Source organism: Pseudorasbora parva, chromosome 1 (genome assembly GCF_024679245.1).
Source record: "Pseudorasbora parva isolate DD20220531a chromosome 1, ASM2467924v1, whole genome shotgun sequence".
NCBI lineage: Eukaryota > Metazoa > Chordata > Actinopteri > Cypriniformes > Gobionidae > Pseudorasbora > Pseudorasbora parva.
Genome location: NC_090172.1, coordinates 46786395 through 46808821, shown reverse-complemented (window position 1 = coordinate 46808821; position 22427 = coordinate 46786395). Strand labels below are relative to the sequence as shown.

The window sequence follows — 22427 nt, the reverse complement described above, 5'->3', positions numbered from 1 at the left end:
ATGATTAGGTTAATAGCTCGTTTAGAGAACCTTTTCATGATATGCTAATTTTTTGAAAATTTTGGGTTTTCATGAGCTGTATGCCAAAATCATCAGTATTAAAACAATAAAAGACCTGAAATATTTCAGTTGGTGTGCAATGAATCTAAAATATATGAAAGTTTAATTTTTATCATTACATTATGGAAAATAATGAACTTTTTCACAATATGCTAATTTTTTTAGAAGGACCTGTATAATAAAATGATAACACCAGCCCCACACCTAATCCAGTGCCTACCCAGGAACCTCCAGACGGCGAGGACCAGCAGCATAAGCTGTACAGTGATGCAGGAGCCAGCAAGGAATGGAACGGCTGAGCAAAACATCGCCACAGAGCCAGGGCATCACGTATCTGACCAGCTGCATCCAATGCCAAGGGGGTTTGTGAGAAGTTTGGCGATGCGGAATGGAGCCCCGCCCACACTCCCGCCACTGAGAGTGAGTTGGCTAGCATAAGTAACTGTACATTTGTTTTTGAAAAGGAATATCCCCTACCCCCTTTAATCCCTCCCAAACCTGTCTGTTCTATTTTGGACTTGCTGGTCCCACCCTCTCCCACCTCCTCTCCAGACATTTGACCAGAATTTTTTGTTTTTTGCCAGTCCCTCTGTTCCTCTCATAGACCGTAAAAAAATATGGACGACTCGACATCATCCGTTTCCGCTTGCCAGAAATGTAGAAATTAAAGCTAAAGCTCCAATCTGCTCCCAAAAAACGTTTCCCAAAAAAGTGACAACTTCACTCAGAGAAGACGTTGAGCTCAGCTGTCAATCATGACGTCACACCCCCCGTTTTTATAGCATCAAATAACTAACTAAAACTAAACTTATTTTAAAAACGAACACTTGAAATGAAATCATCGTGATAACTACCTTCAATGACATGAACTAACTTTGGGGGAAAAAAATATCAGAAGTGTGTGTGTGTGTGTGGGGGGGGGGGGGGGGGGGGGCATCGAGGCGCAAAAGGGTCGAGGCGCAAAAGGCCCATGAGAGGGTTACTGCAGGCTTGGTTCCTCCCCAGTCCCTTCTCCAACCCTCAGCCATGTCTGCTACCTAGCCCTCGCTGTCTCCCATTATCCCATAAGTTCTTCATCAGCCTCCTCTCAGTGGCATGGCTACACCTTGCTGTGAGCGAGTTTCTCCTGGGCGTGGAGATCCTGTGGCTCTGGCCCTGGCCTCAGATCTGGTTGTGCCACCTCAGTCCATTGCCCTGACTCCTCCAGTTGGTGTGCAATGACTCCTCCACATGTGCTCCTTTTTCCCCTTCAATGTCAACAGTGACCATCGAGCTTTCGACTCTGCTGGACTCCCGCTGACTATCACCTTGCTCCGACATCGACATCACAGCGTCATGGACTTGCGGGCCGTTTGCTGCTCTCTGGCCCTCTTCCCCTAAGACTCTGTTTGGCTCTGCCTTACCTCAAGCTCCATCTCAGCCCTTAGTCATTCTAGCTCCATCTCAGCCCTGTGGTAGTGTTTGTTTCCATCTTGAGGGGGTGGTCAGTATATGGCTCCGTCGTGGATCTTCAGCATTACTCTGCTCCTTCGCCTGCTCTGCTCTGTCAGCGCTAGGGCTCCACCTCCATTGGCTTTGTTACTTTCATACATCCCCAGGGTGGCATGGAGACCTTCACCACCATGGCTCCCCTCTCCAGCAACGCCACTGTGGGACACCGTCCTGGCTGTGGCCTTGAGCACATCAAGCTTTTCCTGCTAAAGGCCACCCACTGTATAACACTACCATCTGCTCCTCCCTGGAATGTCCTTCCCTCTCTCAGACTACCGCCCTCCACCAAAACCTCCTACATTAACCTGCCGAGGTCACGCCTTTCTGGGAGGGGGCATTATGTCACAATGGCCTTCTCGCAAATGGCACCCTAAACCCTCACGGCCTTCCTCTGAGTCGGTACTTTCACAACGTAATGCCGCTTTGACTGCTGGGAAGACGTCTGCTGCATAACCCGCACCAGTGTGGGCTCAGCAGAAGTGCGGAACGAGGGCGCGCAAGCACCCTTCTGAGACCTAAAATGACAAATGGGATGCCCTGCGGTCTCGTGGACTTAAAGGACACGTGCACACAGCGGCCATTGTATGTCTACAAGACCGAAAGTGCACATGAAGTGTGCCATTTGGGACAGGGCCTATATCATTCTGTATGGAATTCTGTTTTGCACCATTTCCTGCCACTAGTCTGTCACCATAGTTACTGATCACATTCATCATCACGGTCAGCTGTTTATCGTTTATCACCTTGTTTTGTCTATTTATTTAAGTCATGTGTTTTCATTTCTCTGTTGTCCGGTCTTGTTCAAGTATGGTTGTTTTCTTGCTGTCTGAATGTGGATTCAACCTGTGGATATTATTAAATGCCATTTGAGCTGTTCTTTGTCTTTGTACCTTTTTTATGCATCTCAACCATGACAGCAGAATGTTTGTTTTTTATTATTTTTAGTTATCTAGAAATATTTTGGTTACACTTTATTTTAACCCTTAAACGCATACTGTGGGTCTTTATTGACCCGGGATGTCATTCACTAGCCTCCTCCTCATTCAACCTTCTTAGTATTCCTCAATGAATTTACTATAAACAATATAACAAGAAAAAAAAAATATTAGTGTCATTGTAACTTGGTGGATCCGGTGAAGAAGCTATCAGTGATGATAATATTGATTTTGAAGATGTTGAAAATTATATTTTGAAAATAAGCGTGAACATGAGCCAGATGCTGAATGTAAATGAGCTCTTACGAGGACAGTAATGATGATATAAAACATCTGCTCAAATTGAACCCTTTCAAGCTTCAAAAGGTAAAAAAATATGCTTTATTTTATTATTGTGTTATTTTTACTTCAATATCAGGAGAGTTTTATGTGAAAGTTCTATCTGTTTTAGGAATAGATCATGGTCGCTTAAGACCCGAATATGCAATGATTGGCAAAATATTAACAGATTTAAGGGTTAAAGTGACATAATTCTACTTTCTCAAATCTGAGTATTATTAACAAACATATCTGTACTTATTAGTTACGGTTTGGTTTATGGTTAGTTATTTGTAATTATGCATAATTTACTGTTATTAATATAGTTAGTAGTAAAGTGTAACTATGTCACCTTAAAATAAAGTGTTACCATATTTTTTATTTGAAATAATACATTTATTTAGATTTTTGTTTGATTAACGTATTTGTTTGTCCGTTAAGCACTTATCTTGCAACTTGTCATTAAATTTTAGTTTCCTTTATTAACACATATGCCTTTTCTCTAATTTATCTTTTTCTGTTTCACTTTTCTACTCTAAGTCTCCACATCTGTTTATGGTCTAGTGAGCAAACAAGACTGCAGGCATTAAACCTCATTACTGGCAAGAGAGAGTGAGGAAAAAGACCGAGACAGAAGCATTAAGAGAACAAAAAGAGGGACAGCTTGAGAAATGAGAAGAGAACAAAACGAAGAGGGGCGACACAGACGATTAAGGAAAAAAGCAGGTGAAAAAGGAAGGACAGATGAAAAAAAAGATCAACAGGAAGAGGAGCGAGACTTTGTCAGTTAAAGATTAAATGTTACTCCTCAAGAGTGACCGATGTGTGCAAAGGCTTTATGACCCTCAGTAAAAGTGATCAAGTCAACTCACCTTTATTTATGTCGCATTTATTTATTCTAATTCTGCTGTAAAGCAGCTCTAAAAAGACATACACTCAGCTCAAGTAAGTTTAGTGTTCAAAAACCGTACAGTTCATCAATTATAAAATAGGTTATACTCAGCTCTAATCAGCTAGAAGACAATAGTGTCATTGTTCAGTTCAAGTTTTGTTCTCATTGAGTCAGTGTAGTCAATATAGAAACATCTATCACTAACCAGTCTCTGTGTGGCTGAAACACTGACACACACAGAACAAATCTGTTTCATCACAAATCAAATTCACCAATGCAGATTGCATTAAAGATGGCTGATCGCAGGCTTCAGCAAAAGGATGAGCAAATCACTATCAAACCATCGGCTAAAGCTCCACCTCAGTTTGCAAATCTCTCCAGTCATCAACAGTTTGTCCAGTTTATTTGTCATGGATTCTCCCCAAATGCATCACCATGAGAAAAAGTCTGCTGAGAAAGGACTGATCTAGTAGGACTGGGTATCAGATGAAGTGCACCACCTAGGTACAAATAAGACTAGCTCAGTCATGTCAACAAAAATCTCTTGCAATTTACCACCCTGCGGTTTGTTTTGTGTTTTAAACACAAAGCCATTTTGATCTGTCTGCTAATGCGAGAACCTTTAGTTGGGTTTAGGGTTCAGTCATTTACCATCCACTGTGTGGCCCTTGATAAGCACTATCTCTTTTTTAAAGCCTGACAACCAAATGTGCATCATCAATCCTGGCTTCCTCTCCAGTTTCACTGATTAAATTCTCTACATGGAAGCAACAGGCTCTTGTAAGGTGCTATGTGACAGTAATTGAGATTATGATGATGCACTTCTTCATCATGCTGTCATTATTAATCATGTAAGTACTTGTTGCGTTAGCATGGTGCCGATTGCGGGATCCACTCAGAGAAAAACAAACAGGGAGCGTCAATGTCACTGCAACAAGCTGTTCCTTCATCTGGTTCAATAGCAGTTTACTCATATAACAGAGATAGCAGCCAATGTGATGTGCGTCTCTCTCGCACACACAGTCAGAATGAGCATGAGCATGAGCCACAGTAGCATACAGAGACAGCAAAATGCCCTCCAAACCAACCATTCAATATCATATACTTCTAAAAGCATAAAATTAAAAAATAAAAACATTTTAAAAGCATACACACACTCAAACTCAAAAGGACACGTGTATATATTATATGATATATTATATTAGATATATGCTACGTTTGAATTCTGAAAGAGATGTTTTAAAAAAAAGTTATTTTTTAAAAATACAGTAAAAACTATAATATTGTGAAACATTATTACAATTTAAAATGTTAATGTTTTTTATTTTAATATGAAAATATTTGTTTATTTCTGTGAAGTTAAATTTTCAGGACTGAATATTTAGCAGTCTTCAGTGTCAGATGATCCTTCAGAAATCATTCTAATATTCTGATTTGGTGCTCAAAACACATTTCTTATCCTCAATTATTATTACAAAAAGAACAAAACAATAGCAGAGATTATTATAAAAAAACGCTTCCGATTCCTTTAATAGGCCTATATCCTCTTGGGACATTATTCTTACCATTTAGAAAAAAATAAATAAAAGTAACTAAACTATAAAATATACACATATATATTTTAGTGTTATATATTTTTGTGTGTTATATATTATTATTTGCCTCTCTTAAAGAAACGCGCCAACTTTCTGGAACTTTAGCTTATTCGCCGTATCCCCCAGAGTTAGATAAATCCATACATACCATTCTCATCTCCATGCATGCCACAACTCTGTCTAACACACCCACTGCTAGCCTACACTCTAAAAAATGCTGGGTTAAAAACAACCCAAGTTGGGTTGAAAATGCACCGACCCAACAATTGAGTGGTTTAACCCAATGGTTGAGTTGTTTTAACCCAGTGGTTGGGTTAAATGTTGCTTAAGACAACCCAATTGCTGGGTAAGAACAACTCAACCATTGGGTTAAAACAACCCAATTGTTGGGTCGGTGCATTTTCAACCCAACTTGGGTTGTTTTTAACCCAGCATTTTTTAGAGTGTAGCTTAGCAAAAAGACGGGAGATAAACAGCTCCATCTATCCTACTGCTCAATAAGTGACAAAATAACACCAACATTTTGCTATTTACATGTTGTGATGTGTTACATTATGTACTAAAACCGACGAAAAAGGAAAAGTTGTTATTTTCTAGAACGAACTATTCTCATTCCTGTGTAATAATCCGGGAACTTTGCTGCCATATTAGGGATGCAGCAGGCGCAATGATATTCCACGGCACCTGAAAATAGTCCCCAGCATACTCTCTGTGTAAGCAGGTTGTCACATTGGTTATGTTGACAGAAGTTAGCCTGTTTTCTGGTGCTGGGTAATACCATTGCGCCTGCTGCAACCATGGCAGCAAATTTCCCTGATTATTACACAGGGATGAGAGTGTAGTTCCTAGCCATATTGGTAGAAATGATTGTAAATGAGCATCAGACCCATATGGTCAGCCATGCTTTGTTTACATCTAGCTACCACAATTTCTTGAGCTCAGGCAGTTTGGCGTGACTTTGCCTGGAACGCTTCAAAGTCGTGAGCCGTGGTTTGAAGTTGCACTTACAGGCTCAAAAACCTTTTTGGAATGCAGCATTGGGACATGGTGAATAAGCTAAAGTCCCAAAAGTTGGCGTGTTCCTTTAACAGGTTCTAATACATTGGCACCACTGAAGTCGGTTTCATCGTTTTATTCATGCATTGCTCTTTAAGGCTTTAGCTGTCTGTATTAACACCGATTATGTTTACTTAACATGCTAATATGAAGAAATAATTATAGGGCTGTTGTGAACAAGCAGTCTTTCATAAAGTTAAACGCAAACAAGAAGTGTTTGTGTATACACTTGCTTGTTTATTTGTTGGCAGTCCGTTTCTCAACATGGCCGATATCTGTTTGTGTGCATATGCAAAAAAAAAGAGCATGTTTGACCTTTTTCTGTCAATCTCCACATCTGTTCATTGATTATGCATGTGTGTATGTGTGTGTATCACTACAGTGCGTATAAATTGGCAGGCCATAATTAAATGCACAGACCTCTCCACTATCTCCACCTCCAGCACCGCGCCAGTGACGCACGAGCCAGCAGCAGGAGAGTGAGTCATACAGCCCTCGGGGAGCCGCACCCCTCCTTCCTCTATCTTTCTCTGCCTCTCTCTCCTTCTCATTCATTCGTTTTGCTCTCATTTTTTCTCCTTGTCCTTTTTCTCTGTTGTCCTTTCACTCACTTTAGCATTCAGTGTATCGTTAAATACTCTCATATATTCATCATCTTGCTTTTTTTCCGCTGTTTGTGCCTTAGATTTGCTCACTCTGCTTGCTTCCTCTTACATACACACACAATCAGCTCAAGTTTGTTTTTATAGTGCTTTTCACAATACATAAGAAGCAATATAGAAAATGCCTGTTTCAATCTTACAATTAGGAAGTATTCTATTATTAGCCAGAGGTGAGTGTGTCAGAGTAATATCTATGTGACAGTAACGTACAGATAATACATAATATATACGATAATACATGTTATGTGGTTAGTTCAGTTAAGCAGACACAATTGGATTTGTTATTCACAGCTTGTACTCATAATAATTGCAATATAAGGATAATAACATATTCACTGTAAGAAAAATAAATAAAGAGATGGACATTCCCAGCATCCAAATATGCCTACATCCATAATATACAGTTGGAGAAAAACAGTATATATGAGCTGAGTAGTATGTCCAAATTAATAAAAAGTAGTTCACAAGTACCTGGATGATCTACTACTTTATTATACCTTGAGGCCACAATAGAGAATTTGTAAATGGCAGTGACGTGACGCAACTGTTGCTGGTCACATGACAGTGAACATGGCTAATGTATGTCCGGATTTCACTCTACATCATTCATACCATATAGACTGTACTTTTTTAATGGTGATCGGGTTGGTGCTACTATACAGCATGCAAGTTCAGATGCAGCAATTATTTGTTACATTTACTGACATTTTCTTTAACAATAAAACAAGGTAAAACACCTGAGAAGAAATCAAATATTGGTTTGTGAAACATCTTCCCAGCCTCAATAAAACAGCCAGAGGGAGTTCAATTGTACTGACAAGCCCTGTTACTGCAGATCCCCTGCCAACCTTACTAGGTCTTTCATATTACACAGACTATTCAGGAGCAAGGCAAGCGTATTTTCCAGCATCACGTAAATGGGACCAATCCTCGCAGCTCAGTTAGAATCACTGACATCCTATTGATGGTTGAATATGCAAGGTGAGAAGTATGTCCATGGGTGTGTTATCAACAGATGACACACCATCTGGAGGCTAAAGGTAATGGCGAGATCAAGCACATGGCTGCACACATTTGCTGCCACAGATTCTCTGCGATGCTCATTAATCATTTCCCATTTTTAATGAATACAAATTCCATGAAGCCATATTAATATGACAGATGTGCGGACTGTCCTAACAGAGTCTTAAGGTGTGATTGAGTTCATGTGTGTGAAACGGCTCATGAGATGACATTGAAAAACTGTGTAGACAGTCATTGCAGTGGCTTCTCTCTCTCTCTCTCTTTCTCTTCTCTCCTCGCCCACACGTGTGCAGTGGGGGTTGAAAAGTGTGTGGGAGAGAGTCCGGTTCCAAACAAGGCGGTAAATCGTCAGGTCCAATAACATCAGCTCTATAACACCACAACAAAACCACAGAAAGAGAGAGAGAGAGAGAGAGAGAGAGAGAGAGAGAGAGAGAGGAAGAGAAAGAGCTAGGGGGTGGAGTCATCGGACTAATGCGTATTAGCATCTGACATTAAAATGGTAAATAAATCATGCATTATTTGTTTTTCTTGCTTTTTTAAAAAAAAGAAAAGAAAGTATATTTGTGATCTCTATTCATTCTATTTCATGACTGAATGACTATTTTATTCAATTTGAAAAAGCTTCCGAAAGAGGGTTTTTGCAACAATGCCTATATAGAACCTTTTTTTGGAATGAACCCTTATGAACAGGTCTTAAAAGAACAATTTAAATTAAAAAAAGTATAATCTGAAGAAGCCTTTCCACTATATAAAGAACATTTTGTGAAATGGAAAGGTTCCATGAATGTTAAAGGTTCTTCATGGAACCATAAAGAACCTTTATTTTAAAAGTCACCATAAAACAGAAGTAGCAACAGATCTTTTCTCCTTTTTTTCAAATGTATATAGTGCTCTATACATTATTTCAAAGCAGTTTCACAATGATGAACAGGAACATAAGTCAGTACTTCCTCCAGGGAAGTTTTCACCAGAAGGTCCAGTTATGACAGTTTGATTAAACATTGAGGAAAAAAACTCTTTAAAAAAGACATATCCACGGATGAGTTTGTAGAAAATGCATTCAGAAAATATACGATGTATTGTAAATGAATGCCAACTTCAAGTGTATATTATATTGCCGATTCCCTGACTGGGTGTAAAAACCTCTCTGAATTAGTGTATTTGTGTATATTTTGAGTGAGTGCAAGCGTCTATATAAATTGATCCCTGCCTGCATTATTTATCTTTTTCACCGAATTACACTTCACTTTTCATTCATCTCCTCTACTCCTCTCTGTCTCCCCATCTTTCTCTCTGTGCTTCCGTCACACCCCACAGAGCCCCCTTAATTCTCCCCTTTCATCATTCTCCTCTTCCTCCCAGAACACTTTCAATTTCAGGCCCCTCCGTTTTTTCCTCTATTTACATTCACAATACATCGTTTTTTTCAATCAATGCTTAAAACGTGCACCTCAGACTCAGATAAAGCCAGCTAATCTTACAGGGATAAAGCCCAGAATAAAAGTCGATAGAGTTTATCTTTGCGTAGTACAGCTAATGCGAAAAAGGCTTTAAATGTTGAAATCCTTTTCCACATTTGATATAACAAAACGTAAAGGTGATGAAAGTGGCCTCTGAGATTTAGAAATCAAAGATGTAAGCTAAAATAGAGAGTGTTTCATTAAGATAAGTGCATGATCGCTGAGCTTCAAAACATTTCTACATATAAAAACAGCAGGCATGAGAAAAAGTGCAAGCACAGAAAGAGAAACGTCTGTCTTTTTTTATTTAAATATAAATCATTAGTTATCTATCACTTTATCTTATTCCATATTAAAATGGGGTTCACTTTATTTTGATGGTCTCTTTAACACATTAGGTTGACTATAAGTAAGGTTGCACCTACATCATTCTCATTAGAGTGTTAGCCATTAGTAGGTTTGGGTTACAATAAGATGACATGTACATGCAAAGTCTGTTGGGGAATCATCACAATAAAGAGTTACCAGATTTTAATCAGACATAATACCTTAATACTCTAATGACTGGTAGTTGACATATAGTTGCAAAGTTAATTAACACAATGTTCAAAAGGGACCATCAAAATAAAATGTTACCAAAAAGTGAGATAAATACAAACTTTCTAAAGTGATCATGTGATGTTTTACTTATTTTACCATGCTTACATACTTTAACTGACATTACTTCAAATATTGTTTGTATGGGATCACAGTTTCATTGTCTCACTATACAGCAAAACCTCTGCTGTAGAGCAATAGGATATGTATCAATGATACTAAAAACGACACTTGGTCCGAAGGCTCAATAGGAGGAAAAATGAATCATTCAGCATGTACTTACCCTCCTTGATGGCTGCCTTTGTCTGGTTCAGTTCTATCTGTTTCTAACTGTCAAATCATCAGTGGTAAAATAATATTCAAATGGTGCACCGGGACCCTAGACCTGTCAAAAAAGATTCTGTAAGCCATGTTTTTTTCATCTTTCAACATTAATGTCATGTAGGCCATTCATCAAAACCATGGATGCTTATAAATCACATCACACTGTGATTTTTCACTTTAAATTAAATCTGTAGGAAAGCAGTAAATGGCTTGCTATTTCAAAGTCAAGTAGCCATAAAGGAAATATAAACAGTGTCCGGATGCCCAGCGCACTGAAGTAGGTTGTAAATATCAGTGTGCCAAATTATTTAATTTAGTTGCCAGTTTGTTTAGTCTTTTTAAAGGTTACCAATAATATGTTCCTATTCACAATGTTTTTCCCTATAAGATATCATTATGAGGAATCCAAAAAGTATGATGAACCCTACAACAAAGTTATATCCATGATGAGAAGATATAGCATAAAGAAAAGAGTATATGCTCAGCTGCTGTAAAATATGCAGAAGATGGATCACACTTCCTCCCATAGGTTGTGGCCTGTTGCCCAGCTCTAAAGCAGTTACATAAGCACTGCCAAACACTGAATCTTTCATTTAGAAAGTGTTTTTTTCTTTTGGCATAATGATGATTTAAAAACAAAACAACAACAACAAAAAATACAAATACCTTATAAGGTCGTAATGAAAGGTCCATATACTATTTAAAAAGCTTTGTACATAATGAATTAATTAATGAATATTTAAAAAGCACTCTGTAAATGTTGTATTGTATATATTATATCCAGAGTGCATAAAATATCTGGGCAATGTTCGTCTGAATAACATCCACGTATGACTGCCTCTCTTTGCTGGAAATTTTAGAAGAAAGTTATTATGGCATTTTATAGATCATTTAGTGTGGATACTTATAGCTGTTGGCTCACTCTAACAATCTAAAAAGATAATGTTTTACTTCTGAATATATGCAAATCTCACCCCTGACGTGGACTGTATAGATCTGCACCTGTCCCTTTATTGGCAGTTTTTTTCAGCATTGGTACATTATTTATTCCCATAGCTGAGCACAAATGTGCACCGGTCTGCAAAGTACACATTAAAGCCATGACATATCTTCATTGACAACATCCCAGTACTCAGCAATTGGCTTTAGATTATTATGAGTAGAAGATTATGATCATATAGCCTAATTTAGGCATATCTAGCCTACATGAATAAAATGAAAGGACATATCATGACTAACTAAAAGGTGTTTGTAACTTATTTCTGATGATTGCCCAATATACTTTATTAAAATGAGCTGCAATTTAAAAGCAATTGTGTCACAAAATTCATGCAAATTTAAACAACATAAATTTAATTTTCTAGCTCTCTGCATAATTCGCTTAGGACTGGAACAGCACACTTCCTAAAACAGGAGAATAACTTTACAAATCAATGGATATAACCTACTACTAGGCCAATTCATACAGGCTTATTATGTTAATTGGCCTATTGTGACTGAATTTTGATTCCGCTATTCACTTAATGAGAACAACCCTAAATGTCATTTTAAAATATTTACGCAAACAAGGTTAAAAGTTGTAGTCATCTTTAAATTGGAAGGTGGTGTTCGCATGTTGTCTAGCTGACAGGGGAACTCTGTTGGGATAGTTCTTGTGTTACCAAGACTCGCTTCTCTTTGTTTGTACGTAAGCGTGGGCAGGGATCCTCTGTCACAAATCCAATCTAAGGGCAACCCTCCCACGGTTAGTTGTCTGAATCGATTATAAATGAATTCATTTTTTTAAAAAGCGCCCTTGGAAGGCTTCGAATGCTGAAATGATGCTCGCTGCAGCGAGAGATTCATCTGGGGGAAGACCAAGATACGGTGGATGCCGCCTCATTAACTCCCAGTCAGACCCGGGAGAACAAACGATCAGTTTGCACCGCCGCCGCCTTTGCAAAGAACGCCAACGCGGCGTTTCCCTTTCTGCGACGTACGCAGCACAGGGCGGAAATGATGGAGGTGGAAGAATTTCTCTTTCGGCATCGAGAGATCTTCGTGGGATAGGTCATTTGTCAACAGAGTGCTGTTAATTCTCCAAGGCAGAACGTACCTCTTCAGTCGTCCTCTCCTGTGAGACAGTCGACGTCCTCTGGGTGAAGTTAAACGTAAACAGACAGTTGGCTGCAGAAACACTATCCTCTCCGCCACCGTCAACTCATTCTCACCACGAACTAATCCAATTCATTCATGTTTAACACTAGATTTTTTTAAATAATTCGGATGGCAGGATTATCTCAACTTTCATAATAGAAAATATAAATGATCGACTCGTCACTTAGTGCCAGACAACGAGCACGTAACCAAAACTAGTCACACTTTCAAACGACTTTCAAGACTGATATTCGGCGTTATATCCTCCAAAACTGTAGAGGCAGAAATGGCATTAAGATTTAGATCGATATGATATAAACGGTTCTTTAATTACACGCGTAATAAAGGAGGTTTGCAAGTTTAAAATAATTTAACTAATGGCCCTTAGCAACAGGGAGCCAAAAGAACCTGTCGTAATGAAGAAAAATGAAGGCAATGGCCTAAGGCAGTGCCAGGAAGGATTATCAGTTTTTTGTGAATGAGAAAATATGAATATGAACGTTTGTAGGTTGCAGGAAAAGTGTTTTGGGCAACGCTTTGGAACCGTTGGATTTTTACATTCACTTTATTATGTAGATGTAGTCTACAACGTTGCTCAAAATATTCAACAATTGGATTGGGTAGGCCTACATAACTTAAAAATAATAGTGACCGAGGGTGTCAGTCCCTATCCCATCTCCAAAATTAGTTAAGGGTGAATAATAAATGACAAAAATAATATTTAGGAGTAGGCTATGCCTATAATCCTTTCAAAATGTAGGCCTATGCTACCTTAAAAATAGATAGGCCTATACAGTGTGCAAGGTTTGAAGCAAACCATGACTGCAAGCATTCTTGCACAAATTATACATTAATCTAATTGCTTTTTTATTTTAAAGGCTATCATTAAGAGCACTCTGACATTCTGTCCTCTGACTGCAAGCTACTCATGCGAGATCAAATTGTGTTTAGTCCTACTTCGCTAGAATATTTCAAGATATAATACCATAACCTGTCGTCTCACTGTAGTTTTTGACGTTTTCATTTTTAGATGGCACACAATTGATAGGCTACCAACATGCCAGTGGCATTGCCTGTAAATGTTTATTGTCCATTTTGTCTAGTATAGAAAAAAAAACGGTTGCAAATGCTTTCAATGATAATGAAGCATTTCAAAGACTCATCAAAACATCCTGTAACATAATGTCACGACCTGGATGCGGAAGAGGCACATTACTCGCTAATGCAAAAAAAATCCAGATCAGACAAAACATGTATAATATGCATTCGGTCGCTTTTGCGTGCACTGACGATTCAAGCGCCAGCTGGTTCCTCTGTGAATTTTATGGTGTAATTGCATTTATACGTTTTGTTAATGAGGCAATGTACATCGTGATGAGGATTGTTGGTTCCTTTGTGTTGAGCTGTCATTTGCAGCTGCATCTGGAAGGGACTAGTCTCGCGCTCCCCGTGTTGTCTGCCCTCTCTATTCGGTGGAAAAAAAGTACTATTTCATTCATCCCGTTTCCTTCCATTCATCTGGGCACTGCAGCGTAGCGAAGACTCGGGGTTCGATCAGCACCAAAATTCTTATCAATGGAGAGAGTGACGTCAATGAGCTAGAGTGACGTACAGTCACGTGGGCGCAGTGGGGCCGAAATAAAAACACGGAGAGCTGACCGTGGTACTGAAAATACCCTAATAGCGCCGTGCAAGAATAGCCAACCATACGGCTTACACAAACGCTATACCTGTGCAAATCAAAACAGCGACATTCAAACAAAGCATGTATTGTTGAAGCGGATTCACGAGACTATCTTAACTTAAATAGCCTACAAAGTTTGAAGAGGACACAATAAGTGCGTCGGACGGCGCTGCCCCTGACAGGATTCCCGGTAAGTCCCGGCTTTCTTTTTATAGTAACAGGGAACAGTAATGCAGGCGTGGGAAAATAAGTATAGGCTATAATGATGTGGACAGAAGAAACGTAAATTAATAACGCAGACTGAGACATAACAATTTTGCTAGTTTATATATATATATATATATATATATATATATATATATATATATATATATATATATATATATATATATATATATATGTATATATATATATGTATATATATATATATATATATATATATATACAATAATTGCTGAACACAAAAATGTTAGGCATGTGTATGCTAATAAAAATATATTCTAATAGAATTATTTATATAAAAAGGGGAGCTGATTAATAAAATGCAGTAATGTAGAAATAAAAGTAGCTATAACAATTATTTGTGAAAAAAATGAAGGAAACTTTTTAAAAAAACACGTTAGTGATACTGAATATTGCAATGATGACTTTTACAGTTAATGATGAAGGCAACGGGTATGATCAATGGCACAGCTCTCATAATTATTATTACCACGCCCTTGCTCATGCTTTCATCATCTTTCTCATCACCATAGCATTAGATACCCAAAATAACTATTTCGAGTCCAATCACAAAAGCGCTGGAGAGACACTGACATAAATCATGTTGTTTCGCTTATGTTTGCCTTGACTTTTGCCTATTGGGATCCAATTGATATCGTTTTTTTAACATACTTATAAGTATTACCTCATATGGAGTAGATGTTGACAAAATTTAACAGCACAGCATTCATTATCTGTTTTCGGACTTTTAAATGTTGTTGATTGGGTTCAACGTGTGATAGTAGACGTTTAAATCTTAAATCTACTTGTCTCAAGCAGAAGATTATAGGCCTACTTGAGGACAAGGCGTATCAGAGCCGGATTACTTGCGTTCTTTGTTGATGAGACCCGGTTCCCCAGAGTGCTCTATCATTGGAGGCAATGGACGAGGGTTTTATTGTTGCTGTTGTTGCATCGTGGAGACGTGATTCTAATAAGATCAAAAAAGTGATTTTTTTTTTTAAATAAAAAAATATTATTTGAGAATTAATAGCAACTCTCACAGATACATTTAAGATAAAAAATAAAGTTGTTTTTAATAAAAAGTAGAATTAGTCGAATTAGCTGTCAAACTTAATTGTGTAAACCATGCGTCGTCAGCCAGGGGGCACATATTTGCGATTGCTGCAGTGTTTTCTTGTGTACAGGTGTTGAGTTCTGACTACAAGACCAGATTTTACAACACACACATCTGTGTCGTGATGACCAAGCTTCAGGATCGCTTGATCTCAGTGCAAGTTTTCATTAAAAAAGGAAAGCGAGCTAAGAATGCCGTTTTGTTCACTGTTGTTGAGCTTCCAAATCTTTAAAAATCAAAATTTCATGGATTGTTTTATTCATACGAGTGAGAAATACTTGTATTTTTATTAAAAAATTTTTGGAGCTTAAACTTACTTTTCATGGTCATGCTGAGATTTACTGATCATCTTTGTGTTGCTTACTCATTAACCTCCCACGCATCGGAAGGGCTCCTTGCTAAGGCGCTTTTCCTCCTATACCTTATTAGCACCGCGCCGCGTGTGCGAGCAATCACATGCACAAAGCGCTTCAGAGTCCTCACGAACCGCACCAGCTCAAGCTGCAGAGCCAATTAGAGCGCATTTTCAAAATCAGCTAAGCAGCAGGCACTAACACATCAATTATGGCTTAACAAAATATCCTCCCTCCAATGATTAAACCCCTCTTTTGTGCAAAACTGTTTAAATAAATAATACATATCCTCACTAGATTTGACAAGGACGAATAAAGTATTTACAAGTGTATATTCAAATTAGTTCTTCAATTGGGCAATTCATGAAATGCTCTCAGGTTTCAATTACAAGTCATTCATCCAATTTAATACACAGTGCGTGTTGCATTCAGGCAGTCTGCAAAGAAGCGAATGCGTGTCAAGTCCACCATCTTACCTGAAAAAAAAAATCTTCATCCTGAGCAAGAATGCTGTGCATTGATGTGTGGTGCACATGCTGGTTTTACTCAAGTTAATTAGTTCTAGCATTATTAAGACAAAAGTACATCAAAACCCAATATAACTATAAAGCATCAAAAACGTGTTTGTCACTTTGAGATAAATTTTAAAGGGCTCTATTGTAACAGATTTGATCTTTGACCGTTTTTTCTGTCTTTCAGGTTCAACACGTGCGGTCATGAGCTGGTGCCAGCAAACTTTTAACGTCCCCGTCATTTTCCTATTCATGTTATTTAGTCTCACAGTCAACCCTGCAACCTTCAGTCCGGTGACAGCAGCCAGCAACGCAGTAAGTGAAAACTATGCAGTATCTTCCCCCTCTGCTCAGCAACGGAGTCAATATAGTCAACCATCAGAGGAAAAGGGTTCGCCACATGATGAAAATGAAGAAGATGAGCTTTTCAAAGACGTGGATCCTAGAACCCTAGCAGCGGTCCTTCTCGGGGCCCTTAACCAACCTCAGAAAGAAAACATGAGTGAACGAGAAGAGGGAATGGAAGTAGAAAAGCATAAGGATCTTCAGGGTGCAGACAGAGACAGAGATGGTCACAAAGAGCTGGAGCTGGTCATGGCAGCTGCTGCAGCACAAGGAAAAGATGAGAAAGAAAGAGAAGAGGAAGAAGAGAAAAAAAGGGTTGAGGAGGAGGAACGGCTAACAGAGAAAGTGACAAGCCACACGACTAGTCAGACAGTAGCATTAAAAGAGCAGGTGGCTCCACAGGAGGGGGACACAAAAGAAGAGGTGCTCAAGGAGGAGGAGAGGCAGGAGCCAGAGAGAGGGGAACTGGGGGAGGAGGAAGAGCAGCTGAGTCCAGAGGAAGTGAAGAATCTGGAGACCGTGTTAGAGGAATTGCAGAGCTACAGCACAGCCACCAAGAGAGAGCGTGACACGTCCACGGGCCAGAGGGAGAGCCGTGGGGAGTATTTTGATTATTTGGACCGTAATGGCCTCATGAACAACGAGCTCAAGACTAAAGCTAAAGGCAACGACATAGCCTTGTCCAAGAAAAAGCTAAAGTGGCAACTCGAACAAGAGAAGAACAAAATTCAGCCTCTGCAAAGAGGAGGCAACTTCATGGATGACTTTACCAATAACCTTGCTGATCCAGTAGAAGATGATGGGGAAGATCAGGAGGATGAAGAGCAGCTGAGCCCTGAAGAAGAGGAAACTCGGGCCAAAGCAGAGCAAGAGGAGGTACGCCGACAGGCAGCAGAAGCACAAAGAGCCAAGGTGGAGGAGGAAAAGCTTGCAGACATTGCATCTGACATGCTCCTGAAATACATCGTGAAACAGGACAAGAAAAAGTACCAGGACAACAATGGTGCAGAAGATAAACGCTCTGACGAGGAGGACACTAGTGATGATGATGACATTGACCCACAGACTATTGATAAGTTGATTGAGATCTCAAGCAAGCTGCATCTTCCTGCTGATGATGTGGTGGACATTATTAACGATGTGGAGAAAAAGAAGAAAAAAGATGCTCCTGAAAATCTCCCATGGCAACGTCCTCTCGTGCCACGTCCAGCCCCCGTTGCACCTACTCTGTCACGTAAACCTCCTCCCTCAAAGCCTCCTCAACCAAACACGGACCAATTAAAAGCCTGGTTCAAAGACAGGGCCTCAGTCAAGCCCAGCAAGCAGGACATTTGGACGAGGCAGCAGTGGCCCTTTCGTACCTACCCTTCCTACAAGTTCTATCAAAAACCCTACAGAGGGTATTACCCTATCTACATCCCGCCTCCAAAACCAAAATCCCGCTACTATTCTAAACCCTCTTTCTCTCTCAATGATGTCCTGGGAAACTCACTGGACTACGACTTTAATTACTCCCCCAGACGGAAGTCCCGTCCCTGGGCGCAGTCTCGCCAAAGAGCCCAACCAGCCTTCCAGCGGAACCTCTACTTCCCTCACCCTCGGACTTTCAAAGCCGTCCCTATGCCTAAACCCCGGTCACCTCCACGTCGTTGGCCGTCCTTTTATTACCCAGCCCGAGCTCCTGTAGTCACCAGGGAGGATGATTACTACAGTCCACTCAGGCAGCCACCACAGGACAGTGAAGAGGAACTTGAGAACTTCATCGAGAGGGTCTTCATGAAACATCCCCGGATGTTTCAGTGAGCAGACTGGGAGGGACAAAAGAGCGATGAGGAGGCGAAGAAGAAGAAAGTGAAAGGGAACAACTTAAAGACTGTTCATTGCCAACCTATCATGTTCTGGTTTCTTTTACCAAAATCAATTCCGTCGCACTCACTTATTTGCTTCAGATACAAAGTTTACCCCTAAACAGAACATAATTAGGATCTTCATGTCCATCTAACCACATCCTCCCCCCGGAGAGACTGACCAGCAAAGCAACTCGAGTGGCGAGAGGAAAGGACGGCTGAGCCTGGCACATCTCAAATAACGTCCAGTTTTGCATTCCCTAAGAAGGCCTTTATAAAAGAGCAGAAACCTGATAGCATGAAACACCATGTTGTCATCCCTTACAAAGACATTCAAGATAGAATGTTTAAAGGCTTGCCATTATTATGGAAGCAACCCCATTATTGAAGTCTTATTTACATATCTTATTTTGTTTTGTATATTTTGGACATTTTAAATCCCAGTGGTCAATACCATTGATCATAATGTAGAGGGATAGCAAAAAAATATTCTAATTGCACCTTTAAAGAATGCGTAAACAGATTCATTCAGACATAAATTATAAAGCATCACAGTGCCATAATGGTGGAAATATACATTTAGTTAATTCAACACACCAAATGTATTAAGTCTTACTTGTACCTCAGAGTATTCTGCTTGAGCATTTACCATTTGTGCGTTCCCTTGTGAAGCAAAGAGGACACACTCTAAGTCTTGTACATAGAATTAGTTTCTTATCGCTGTCTGCATTTTGAATTTTTTCCTTCAATGTGTTTATACCATTGTTTTTTTACGCAAAAAAGATAGAAAGTTGGTGCAAAAGACATTCATACATTCCAACGATTTCTAAGAAACAAATGTATTATTTCATAGAAGCTCTTTTGAATACAACTTTTAATTGCCTTAAGACACTCTCTTCCCCTTTTCAGATGAGCAGCAGTTTTGGTCACAGACTGGCTGAAAGGTTTTGTTCTCAAGCTCTGACTTTATTCAGTGGAGCTGGGAAGCAGTGATCAGCCTTTTGACTTTGTTTTACAAATAAAACAAATATAAGACAATAAAAAAAATATTTAATATTTGTGGTTTTAAATGTGTCAAATGTTAATTATTTAAGGGTAAACTTGACCCAGAGCCAGTTACATCTTACCAAAAACTGGGCCAATGAGAGCTCAATCAAAATAGCATAGACCAGAGCTCCCCAAACTTGGTCCTAGAGGGCCACTGTCCTGCAGAGTTTAGCTCCAACCCCAATCAAACACACCTGAAACAGCTAAACAATCCCTGCATGGTCTACTATTTCCGAACTGCGGATTGACACACACTCTTAACGGCTGATATTGCCCACAACCCATTGCGAGTTGGATGAGGATTCGAGTAGTATGTCCCAAAGCTTGCATACTGTTTTTCTTCACAAAACGAGTACATCATTTTAGGTCGTAATATAATAGGCGAAATGGGACGCAGCAAATGTCTTTATAGGCCCTAGTAAGACACTGATTAGCTGGTTCAGGTGTGTTTAATTGGGGTTAGAGTTAAACACTGCAGGACAGTGGTCCCCCAGGACTGGGTTTGGGGACCCCTGGCATAGACAATCTGTTCATTTGAACAATTACAGTTCACACGGGAATGAATCAATCTAGATCTACTAAGCATCAATGTTAATGTTAATTAAGAGAACATTGATTGTAAACCATATTTTCCTAAAAAGAAGTCTGTAGGAAAGATTAAACTGGCTGCAACTGTCCCAAATGAGATGGCGCTTGTCAATCTAAAAAGAAAGAATATTCAAACGTAAGGGGGAGACATACACGTTCTAATTTTCTTTAATTGATTTGAAAGACTGACAGATGGAAGCTAGAAGAAAAATGGTTAGAGGATAGCTGAACCAGTGGAGTAAAGTTTCTGCACGTTACTGTAAACTTGCATCTAAAATGTGTTGCTTCTTTGAAGACATTAAGAGCATTGAAAAAAAACAGAAAAAAAAAAACGATGAATGACTAGTATCCAAGTAAAAATGCAATTGAGTCTTGTGTGAGGAAAAATGTTTATGTCCTTTCTAGATGTATCTTGTACGTTACATAATAAACATGCGTTTGCTGGATGTAAATAAGCGCATGTTGATGACTAGTTTTGCTACACAGAGAGAAATAAATAAACTTGACTATTTTTTATTAAGATTGTTTTTTTAATTCCTTCTTAAGAACACGGTTGTGAGATTTGCACATATCTCAAACCTTTGTTTACACACCATTACCTACATACAGCACACTCAAATTTACCTTGGCATGAATTGCAACAAATAAAGTTTGGGCTAACTCTTTTCCATCTTATAGCTCATAACAATAAGAAAAAAATGCACATAAACAATATTGAGATCAGAGTACCTAACCAAAAGGAAGTTAAACATGGACATTCAGCATCTCAGTGTGAACATCTTTCAAAGATGATGTCTCTAATAAGCTCATTTGATCAGCAATTAGCCCAACAAACTGTGTGAGCCCCAGAGCCAATCAATGCCACATATCATCTCTCTAATTGCATGCCATGTCGAATTTTCTCTTTGATATGCCGTAGGTGAGCAAATATAGACACGCATGTGCATGCACACATTATTAAGAGACAAAAGGACATTAAAATAAGACCAGGGGACAGATTTACTGTTGAAAAGGATTATGAAGGGAAAAGTGTATGATATGTAACGAAAGCAAGCAGAGCAGGGCAGGGGTCTTGACTAATGAGAGACTGAGCACATTAGTAGTCCCACTAGGACTGCTGCATGCAATCAAAGACTTTCAGCAAGAAATGTTGTTATAGGGAGAGATGCCCCGCTTTCACGCCACATGAGACATGTTTATATAGGAGTCAGGTTGCTTTTCATTCATGTAAATACACTTAAAGTCATAGTTTGCGGAAATATCTGTCATCATTCGCTTCTACTGTGGAATACAAAAGAATATGCTTCTGTCCAAATAATGAAACAACACTGACTCGCATGTGGACAAGATACACAGAGACATTTTTCAAAATATCTTCTTATGTATACCACAGAGGAAAATCAGTCAGTCAGGTTTGGGACAACATAAGGAAGAGTAAATTATATACATATATTTTGGATTGAACCAATAAAAATATCTCTTCTTGAAAGAATACAACTCATCTGCTTTAAAAAGCCCATATACATGAACCCCACACAAATTACTTTAGTCTCTTCTCATGTTTCATTGGTTACTTACCACACTAAAAAATGACTTGATTGCATTTTTCAGTAGTCTTTTTTGCCCAAACTAAATAAGAAAATTTTACCTGAGAAGCAACACTGCATAAAGTAATAAACAATAAATACAAACTAGCTTTTTAAACTTGTGGGGGAAAATCTGCCAGTACAGCAAGTCAAATATACTTAAACCCCCAAAAGTCAAACCCCCGGTTTCACAGACAACGCCTAAGGCTAATCGCAGACTAAGATGCATGTTTGAGCAGTTTGACTGGAAGCAACTTGCACTGATATATCTTAAAATAGTTCTGTCTCAAGATGCACAGCATTAATGTTTGTTCTAAGGCATGTTTATAAAAGCTACTTAAAACCTAAACCTGGTTTAATCTAAGCCGACAATAAGTAATATCTGGAGATATGGAGTGTCGCTAAAGTAAATTTATAGATTCAAAATATCTTTAAATATTTTAACTGGTAAATTACACAAAAATATGGGTTAAGAATATGATTTCTATAGTGTATTTACATGCTTTTTAATTCAAAATGACTGAAAATCTCCAAAGAACAGAATTAATTCCAGTGCTTTACAACAATGGCAGAG

At 38.9% G+C, this 22427-nt stretch overlaps 1 protein-coding gene and 1 long non-coding RNA gene across 2 annotated transcripts in view; one reads left to right on the top strand and one right to left on the bottom strand.

Moving 5' to 3' along the window:
* Window positions 1-12626, bottom strand: part of LOC137084894 (uncharacterized) — a 73082-nt gene extending 60456 nt beyond the window's left edge. Inside the window, exons 1-2 of the long non-coding RNA XR_010906820.1 lie at window positions 12512-12626; window positions 10376-10477 (exon numbers count right to left, since the gene is read on the bottom strand). This is a non-coding gene — a long non-coding RNA (uncharacterized lncRNA). The remainder of the gene's footprint in view (window positions 1-10375; window positions 10478-12511) is intronic.
* Window positions 12627-13961: 1335 nt separating this feature from the next.
* On the top strand, window positions 13962-19893 carry vgf (VGF nerve growth factor inducible). Its single transcript, XM_067443047.1, has 2 exons — window positions 13962-14426; window positions 16628-19893. The coding sequence occupies exon 2, from the start codon at window positions 16645-16647 to the stop codon at window positions 18586-18588; it is 1944 nt and encodes a 647-aa protein (XP_067299148.1). The 5' UTR covers window positions 13962-14426; window positions 16628-16644; the 3' UTR covers window positions 18589-19893.
* Window positions 19894-22427: the final 2534 nt, after the last annotated feature.